This window comes from Ochlerotatus camptorhynchus, unplaced genomic scaffold (genome assembly GCF_037179485.1).
Source record: "Ochlerotatus camptorhynchus isolate MF236.1 unplaced genomic scaffold, CSIRO-AGI_Acam_v1.1 ptg000423l, whole genome shotgun sequence".
Lineage (NCBI taxonomy): Eukaryota > Metazoa > Arthropoda > Insecta > Diptera > Culicidae > Ochlerotatus > Ochlerotatus camptorhynchus.
The window spans coordinates 1430387-1440444 of record NW_027040909.1 but is presented as its reverse complement, the minus strand read 5'-3'; the positions used below and the strand labels follow the sequence as shown (position 1 = coordinate 1440444).

The following is a 10058-nucleotide window of genomic DNA, read 5'->3' as shown; positions in this document are numbered from 1 at the left end:
AAGTTAATGCTATTTTTTTAAATCTGTTTGTGCTATTAGTTGGATAAAGGGATAGCGTTTAAAAAAATTGTGAAAAATGTCGAGTTTTGCAAACACGGACAAGACTTTTGATAAAACAAAATTATACACCTTTTACTTGTGTACTTGTGACACTACCGAAGACAACAAATCAAGAAGACTGGCAACTCTTCAATTTTCTCATACGAACGCTATGAGACAGGTACAATCGCGTCATCTGCCGCTCAAAGGTAAATGCTTCGAACGAATTTGATAGCAAAGATTACATCCTCAGAAGAAGGGTTTGTGTATTTGCTCATTTTTCTATGCGTTGCTTCCACCTTCACTCAAGCGCAGCGCTATTGTATCTGTCGCTTGGATTCTGGCAGATATGATATGATGTCTTCGGTACTACTCACATACACCCGGATTGATTCGTCGGTATCACACCTTGATTGTAACATACACCCTGCATGATTCGTCTATTTGACAGAAGGGTTTTCACATACGTCAAATCAGATACACCGGTTTTTGTTTCGCAGTGAAGATACGTCGGCAGCTCGAAAAGCATTGAGGAATTTTCGGTTGCTTGGTTTATTTACATAACTACCCAGAGTTGTGAAATAATCGATGTTAAAAGCGGAGATGAGAGGGGCACCGCATTATCTGCTGTCAGATGTTATACGTTTTGTGTTTTTCGTATTAAGGAAGCGCTGGTCAGATTGGTATGTGAAGTTCAATATTAAAGCATAGAGAACAGACGTTCAAGCTCGGTCAGAAACTTGTGTAAAATAAGTGGGAACGTCGCAGTTACGTGGTGTTAGCATCTCCTGATTTTCTCTATAAATTTTCCACTTTCGACCAATTTGGCGCTAGTATCGATAAATTTTCTGTTGAAAATTGTCACTTGGCGCTACTAGCACTTAGTGTCTAGTGTAATTTGTGCAACGCCAGCGCCATCATGTTGTCAAAGAGGGTTTTTAAGTGGGGAAGTCGCCGTTAGTGGCGCTTAAGTCGAATAGGAATCTTTACACAAGTTTTTAGAACTTTTGGGTAAGCCGATCACTCATTCCATGTCTTTCAAATACCTTGGGGTCTGGTTCGATTCCAAATGCACCTGGAGATCCCACATTGAGTATCTGAGACGAAAATGCCAACAAAGGATCAATTTTCTCCGAACAATTACCGGAACGTGGTGGGGAGCTCATCCGCAAGATCTTCTAACGTTGTACCGGACAACGATTTTATCGGTTTTAGAGTACGGTAGTTTTTGCTTCCAATCGGCGGCTAAAACTCACATCATCAAACTGGAACGTATACAGTATCGTTGTCTTCGTATCGCCTCCATGTCTGTTCTCTGTGTTGATAGTGGTTGCTTTGTTTTTCACATACGACGCTTCACTCTGAGCGTATCTGCAGTTTTTGTGTTGTCATCAAATTTTAACAGTTAAGCACAGAGAACAGACATGGAGGCTCGAACAAAATTTCTCTAAAAACTTGTGTAAAGATTTCTATTCGACTTAAGCGCCACTAACGGCGACTTCCCCACTTAAAAACCCTCTTTGACAACATGATGGCGCCGGCGTTGCACAAATTACACTAGACACTAAGTGCAAGTAGCGCCAAGTGACAATTTTCAACAGAAAATTTATCGATACTAGCGCCAAATTGGTCGAAAGTGAAAAATTTATAGAGAAAATCAGGAGATGCTAACACCACGTAACGGCGACGTTCCCACTTATTTTACACAACTTTCTGACCGAGCTTGAACGTCTGTTCTCTGTGGTCCTAGGTAGTAACTCAAAAAGCCATGTGTGTCCGTTTCCTGTTAGTTGATTCCTGTTGAGTAAAATTTGTCGATATCGAGCCTTTCTGCAATATCCAATTTCCATGGTGTGGATACGGGTCGTAAAATCGTGATGTCCTCCATCGTCAGTTGATGGTCCTTGAGATCCGAGATTTGAAATCATATGGCAGGCCTTTTCCTCTTGATTTATGGCTTTGTAACGCTAATAAAAAAATAACCATAAACATGAGTTTATCGAGTTTATCGACGTGTTCGAGGTATCATCAAAAGCATTTGTTTATTAGGATTTAGGAACCTCCTCTATATGTTATTTAAATCTAATCAAGCTAACAAATGTTGGTTTCAACTAAAGTACTGTTCTATCACTCATCGCGAGCGCTCATCGTTATAGCAAATCGTTAATTTTTAAAATTGACAGGTTATATGTGTCTTACGCAATGTTCACATCCTCTTGTTGCATTTGCAAAAGTAAATTATTACTAGGTAACTATTAAAGTGAAATAATTCCGAAAAATAGTATTTTAGCTAAAACGAGCATTTGCAAGCTTGAAATGCAATAAGAATGTGATAATATGCACTTCATCAATTAAAACGCCTCTTCCAAGTCTCGTAATCGATTTGATCAAATACTCAAACTATTGATTCTTCTGGTTAGTAACTGCTATTGAGGGATTACTTTCTTGAAGTAGTTTGCTTTTCTCAAAGTGCCTTCTCAAGTACCATCTCAACTACATCGCTCAAGTATAAAAACAGTTGTTCAAATGATAGCGCTTCAGTTAACCTTCCGATTCCGAAGTACCAATCAAAATGCAGTTCTTCTCAGCTTTGCTAGTCCTGGGCCTTGCTGCCTCGGTTAGTTGCTACACATGCAAGTCCACCGGTAATACGAACGTAACGGCCAACGGTGAGCAGACTCGCAATGGTCAGTTCCCGCATCACGTGCTGGTCGTGTCTACCTACTCCGAGGGAAAGCGCTACTGCAGCGGTGCCCTGGTCAGCCGTAAGCACGTCCTCACCGTCGCTCAGTGTGTGGAAGGCTCCAGCAAGGTGGAATTAACACTCGGAGCCCAGTGCCTGCTGCCAGACTCGGGTGATAACAAGTTCCGCTACACTTTCACTGCCTTGGAGTGCTTTGTGAAGGACGGCTACGACAGTGAGACATTCGAGAATGACGTGGCGGTGATTAAGTTTTCCGATGAAGATGTCCGTTTGCCTCCGTGGATCAAACCGGTAGCTTTGCCGGAGGTGGAAGAGCAATATGTCCATGACGAAGTGTACACCAGTGGATACGGACTGTTGAACTACCAGACCACGAATGCTGCTGATTATTTGGAATTCACGACCCTGAGAGTGCTGAGCTACGAGCAGTGCCAGAAGGAGTTTGAATTTGTCACACCGGAAACGGGACGATTCTGCGCTCAGCGGGATGAGGAAGAACCCAACTGTGTCAGCGATGTCGGAAGTCCGTTGGTATTCAAGCAGGAGGGATACAAACAGTACACCTTGCTGGGGCTGACCAGCTTCGGACAGAAGTTTGCGTGCGAATTTGGACATGCGGGTGCTCTGCAGGAGGTGAGAGCACATGTCGAGTGGGTTCAGTCGTTGTTGGGTTGAGCAGTAAAGGTGGAAAAAGGTGTGCTGAATTCAATTATGAACATAAGCATTTAGAATAAAGTGGATTATAAAAGATATCTTGAAATGGTTTCACTGTTACAATACAAAACAGGCATTCTCCTTAAAAGTCCGAACACGCTGCCTCCGAAAAACGTGTAACGGCATGTTTGCAATGCCAAAGCTTAGTAATTTCCGGTTAAATTTGTGGTACCTCTAGAATTCCTAGGGTCCGGAGATTATTTTGATTGTTAAAAGATTGAAAATAGGTTCGTTTACTTTTATAAAAAGTTAAAAGAGTCGTTACACTTTTTAAAGGTTTTGAAGGAGTCTTAAGATCTATAATTTTGATTGATGGACACAAATGTTCATAATTAGCCAAAATATAGTCATCGTTCCTATATATGGATCCTAGAGACAACGGCACGGTTTTCCGGAAGATCTGGAAGATCCGTAAAAGTGGTCAATCTACGAAACTGATCCTAGAGCCCTATGTTTTTCTCAATATTAGGAACTGTGATATAAGAATGACTTTGGGTTATGACATAAACATGGATCTGGATGGCCATGGGACCATCCTCAGGAAGATCCGGAACATCCGTAAAAGTGGTAAATATATGAAACTGATCCTAGAGCTCCGCGGTTTTTTGAAAAACTCTAGGAACTGTGATGATATAATGAATTTGGGGTCGTGACATAAACATGGCCCCTGATGGCCATGAGACCGTCCTCTAGAAGATCAAAAATGGATGTATCGCTCAAAAGTTTGGGGTCACTCTTAGAACAAAACTAAATTATTTTTGTTCATATTCTGCCATTTCCCGTCCAATTTTAGATATGTGGTATGTGTACAATATTTTCTAAATTTTTCCACCAGGTTTTCACTAAAGTTTCTGGATGGGTATAGAATAGGGGTACTACTACCCCTTTTATTTCAAAATTTGGCTGCACCATTTCTATGAAAATCAATCACGATCATTAGGTATGAGTTATTGAAAAATTGTAACTTAAGATGAAGTTTTAGCACACAATTAAAAAAAAAAATATTGATCGAGGTTTAAAATAACTTTTTAACCTTCTGTTGACCCGGTTTGTTGGTTGTATGAAAATGTATTTTCAAACCTTCGATTATGGAACACTATTAAATTAACATTATTTATAATGATTCTCTTTGCTTTTCAGCTCTTTGATGATAAAACATCTATTGATTTATATAGTAATGATTCAATCTATTCAACTTTCGCCCTGGTTGGATCTATTGATTTGATTTGTTTAAATTAGTTTTCAGCTTTATATTATTATGATGATTTTTTTCAGCTTCCGTTGAGACAAATCCAGAAATTTAACTTAACATGAGCAAGTACCCTCAATACAGCGTATCGTCTACTAAAACGAACCCAACCCAACATCTCATTGATTTCTCGTGGAAAAGTAGAGGATTTCTCGGCTTCGAACAACACGGTTTTTCACGTCAACATATTCCTATCCATTCCTTATACCTCCGTTACTCACGCTGTTGTACTTTGTACAACACACATGAGTTTTCCATTGCCATTTTGCTGCTGAGTTACCAATCGATCTGAAACCAACGAGTATTCCTCAAAAAACTTGTTCTGATCTAAACAAACTAAACTTTGATTACAGTAAACAACTAAAAAATGCAGATAATAGGGAAAATGTAAATGGAAACCGTGAAAACTGTGACCATCCTACGTGGGATTTTACTTAATTGATTACAACATGGAATATATCGAGATCCTGACCAGATAGAACGTTACTGTCTCTGACAAAGTTGTTCAGGAGATCCTAGCCTTGTCGCTGGCGGACAGTAGTTCAGAATTTTCTCACTACGTAGTGCTACTATCCATGTGATATATTTTGAGATCCTGACCAGATAAAAAGTTACTGTCTTTCACAAAGTTTTTCAGGAGGTCAAAGCCTATTCCTTGGTGCTTAATAGTTCAGAATTTGCTCACTACGCGACGCTAGTAGACACTTGAAATTCTCATATAAAATATCTCGAGTTCCCAACCAGATAAAAAGGTACTGTCTTCGGCATAGTTGTTCAGGAGGTCAAGGCTTTTTCGCAGGTGGACAGTAGTTCAGAGTTTTCTCACTTTGCGGCGCTACTATAGATGTGAAACTCTTGCATATAAAATATCTCTAGCTCCTGACCATATAGAAAGAAAATGTATTCGGCAAAGTTTTTCAAAAAGTCAAGATCTTTTGGGTGAATTTTCTCACTATGCGGTGCTAGTATATACATGCCTTTCTCGCATATTCAATAACTCGAGATCGTGATAAACCAGAAAGTTGCTGTCTTCGGCAAAGTTGTTTAGGGGGCAAGATTTTTTGGCTGGTAAACATTAGTTAATATTTTTTCACCACGTGGCGTTAGTATACATGTACACTTCACGCATATGCTATATCTCGAGATTCTGATCAGATAGAAAGTTACTGTCTGCGACAAAGTTGTTCAGGAGGTAAAGGTCTTTTGGCTGGTGGACAGTAGTTTGGAATTTTCTCACTTCATGATGCTAGTATACATGTGAAATTCTCGCATATAAAATATCTCACGAGATATAGCATATGCGAGAAGTGTACATCTATACTAACGCCACGTCGTGAGGAAATTCTTAACTAATGTTTACCAGCCAAAAAGGTTTTGACCTCCTGAACAACTTTGCCGAAGACAGTAACGTTCTATCTGGTCAGGATCTCGAAATAAACCACATGCGAGAATTTTACGTGTTTTCTAACGCTACGTAGTGAGCAAATTTTGAACTACTGTCCAGTAGCGAAATCTATCTGATCAGAATCTCGAGATATTTTACATGCGAGAATTTTACTTGTATAATAACGCCATGTAGTGTAAAAATTCTGAACTATTGTGCACCAAGCAATTGTACACGTTAACTAGCGCCATGTGGTAAAAAGTTTCTAGGCTACTGTCCACCAGCCAAAAAGTCTTGACCCCTGAATAATTTAGCCGAAAACAGTAACTTCCTATTTGCTCAGGATCTCGAGCTATTGTATATGCAAGAATTGCATGTGTATACTAGCACCATAGAGGTAACTCTAAGACCACTGGGTCCCGAAGAAAATCATTATTATTTTTGGCTCACTCAGTACCAGAACAACGGTCCCAAGCAGCCCCAAGCTATTTCACTCACCCCTGCATGTTCTGCATGAATCCACACACCCCTGATGTTATCTGTCAAACTTTCATAACGAATCAAAACAAACATAGTGTAGTAATAGAATTTAAACTAGAATAGGGTACGTTAATCGTTTGCTTGGGACCAATAGGCTACTAAAGTGGTGAGCCAATTTAAAATCGTTAGTTTCGTATTGATTGTTGCTAGCACCGAGTAGGGAGAAAATTCTGAACAACTTTCCACCAACGAAAAGATCTTGACTTCCTGAAAACCTTTGCCAAAGACATTTACTCTTTATCTGGTCAGGATCTACTGATGTACCACATGCGAGAACTTAACATGTATATTAGCGCCACGTGGTGAGGAAATTCTTAACTAATGTTTACCAGCCAAAAAAGGTTTTGACCTCCTGAACAACTTTGTCGAAGACAGTAACTTTCTATCTGGTCAAGATCTCGAGATATTTTATGTGAGAATTACACGTTTTTACTAGCACCGTATAGTGAGAAAATTCTAAACTACTGTCCATCAGTCAAAAATACTTGACACCCTGAACAAGTTTGCCGAAGACAGTAACTTCTATCTGCTCAGGATCTCGAGCTATTGTATATGCGAAAATTGCACATGAGAAAACTCTGAACTACTGTCCACCAACGAAAAGGCCTTGACCTTCTGAACAACTTTGGCGACAACAGTAACTTTCTATCTGGTCATGATCTCGGGATATATCATATGCGATCATTTTACATGTATTTTAGCGCTACGTAGTGAGAAAATTCTGAACTACTCTCCACCAGCGAAAAGATTATGATCTCTAGAACAACTTTGCGGAAGACAGTAACTTCTCGAGATTTTCCAGGTTGTAACCAATTAAGTCAAATCCCCCGTAGTACGGACACCGTTTACGCGGTTTCCATTCACATTTTCTCTATTATCCGCATGTTTTGGGGGTTAACTGTGATAAAAGTTTAACTTGTTTAGTTAAAAACAAGTTTTTTAATGAATACCCGTTGGTTTCATATCGATTGGTAGCTCGGCTGCAAAATGGCAATCGAAAACTCACACTGTTGTACAAAGTGCAACGCGCGAGTACTCGTGTTACAAAATTTGGCGCGAGTAACGGAGGGTTAACTGGGTGTGTTGGTTATCCAAAGCCAGTAGATGAAATAAATCGGGATTCCTCTTAAAGTTATGAATGATCAAGAATTTTATTTGATTATACAAGTAACAAATTATGTAGCTCGACGGTCCCTTCAATGAGATGTTATGGAGTTATGGAGATGAATTTATTTTATTTTCTATCATCAATTAAAGGTTGTCCACGAAAAAATCCGGACACGAAAATCTTGTTGGGGTTTAAAAATGCGTTTTATTTTTCATAGTTCAATGTAACAGCTATACATTAGTATGTATTAAGCTTATTGTAAGACCATTGTTTAAGTCTTCCTTCTTACCATTGCTCGAACTTTTATTCGTACACGACCCATCATCTTTTGCAAGAGCCCTGCTCCCACTTGAAATCCCTCAGCTCAATTGCAGTTCTACCATTTTTCTTCAGTATGTGCTTCACAATTGAACAGTATTCCTCAATTGACCTTATTTCCGGAGTATTGGCCAGATTCATCTCCTTGAGAATCACTGTGAATCCATTTTCGCTGTACCACTGTTTGATGGAATTCGAGTAGTGGCAGCTTGCCTAGTCCGGCCCGAATAGGCAATCCACCTCATGCTGCTCCAGAAAAGGCAGTAGTCTCTTCCGTAGGCACTCCTTCTGGTAAATTTGCTGGTTCATGGTCCCAGAAGTAAACGAAAGTTTCGCTTTTCAGCTCACAACTGCCGATTGCTTGCCAGAAAGGTAACTTTTTGGGGAAATTCGACTTCTTTTTGATTTTACATTATTCCGGGCACTCTTTCGGTTAACCGAGGTATAAAATTCCTGCCTAGGAATTTGATCGAAAACTGCCAGGAGCGGATAGACCGGGATTTTCGTTTCGAGCGTGCAGGATCGAGTCGCAACGTGCTTGCTCCATGATGTAAACAAAGGAAATTATCCTGACAACCAATGCCTACTGTGATTTTATTCATACTTAGTTTGATTCGGTGAAATTTTGAAAAAAAAAATACTTAAAAAATGCCTCAATGGCAGCGTTTTTAATGTGTCCGGATTTTTTCTCGTTCAACCTTTAGGTGTATGTGTATTAGACTGATGATTTGAAACTTTCGCTCCACCGTGTTCAAACGGTTCCTATTTGGTTCCTTATTCGCCTTCCAAAATTTGAACTCATTTAGTAAGAAACTGACTTGGCACAAACCATTTGAAGTTTATATGGACATTACTATGGGAAAACCAAATTTAGTGTTCATATCTATCTAATAATTCACCCTATTACTTTGCTCTAAAAATTAATAACTGTACTTGTAGTAAATTTTCACAGCTACAAATTTGTTGAAGACCATTTTTCGATAAAATGTTATGATCAAAAGTTATTAATGATTCTAGTCACTGTCTTATGATTATGCTCAATCAACTGCTCAGCAGGCAACATTGGTGTTTCTGGCGCGTAGAATAGAGCTAACACATCATGGCTACTATGTCACACTCCAGAATACAGTGTTGTCTATGCCATATGATTATCAGTCTCTTAAACAATTAATAACTGTTTAATTTGATGTTTGGCTGAAAAACAATATTCCGCAAAGTTGTAGCTGAGCCATAAGAATAACTTTAGAAATTTTTAACGGTGCAGTATGGAAGAAGAATAGAAAACTGCGAAGACAAAGTTTGGTTTTCCCATAGTAATTCAAATGGTTTGTGCCAAGTCAGTTTATTACCAAATCAGTTCAAACCTTGGGAGGCTAATCTAGACCCGTTTTGGAACCGCTTGAGCACTGTGGAGCGAAAATGTCAAACTTTGCATCAGTCTAATGTGTATGTAACATAATATGGTCTGTAAAATAGTGGAATATAGTTTCTTATTTTTGAATATCTGATAGTTTTTTTTTTCTAAATCATAACGTAGTTTAAAAATAGTTTGGCAACGAAATGTAAACTGAGTGTGAACAGAGAATGATTAAGATTATATAAGATAGAGAGAAGATGAGTCCTTAGCTCCCCATGAGTCTATCATTTAACGCTTTGATTCGAGATTCTAGAAAATTCCTTGGCGAATCTAAACTTTACGATTGTTCAAGATTAGTAAAGCAAATATTCCTTGATTCCTTACCATGTTATCCCTTATCCAATATACTACCTAAGTTTCCTTTACTTGGTGTTCTAAGGTGTCTTAGTATTTACATTAACCCTTTTCGAGTTAAAATTGAGATTTCATTAAACATTTGATGACTACACACGCATCTTACTACTATGCACAATCTCTACTGAACTGGCTACGTTACTTATGAATAGCCTCTTAAAGATGTTGGATTTCCAACCGAAAAAAATAAATATCTTCCTCAATAAATCGAGTTAAAAGTGGGGCCTCACC

General features: G+C 38.9%; 1 protein-coding gene across 1 annotated transcript; it reads left to right on the top strand.

Annotated features, from left to right (window-relative positions):
* The first annotated feature begins 2611 nt into the window (after positions 1–2611).
* Positions 2612–3473, top strand: LOC135711127 (brachyurin-like). The gene has a single exon (XM_065233867.1). The coding sequence runs from the start codon at positions 2612–2614 to the stop codon at positions 3416–3418; it is 807 nt and encodes a 268-aa protein (XP_065089939.1). The 3' UTR covers positions 3419–3473.
* The last annotated feature ends 6585 nt before the right edge of the window (positions 3474–10058 follow it).

What these genes read in the sequence shown, in the direction of transcription:
- LOC135711127 (XM_065233867.1), top strand. Translation starts at nt 2,612, where the DNA reads ATGCAGTTCTTCTCAGCTTTGCTAGTCCTGGGCCTTGCTGCCTCGGTT.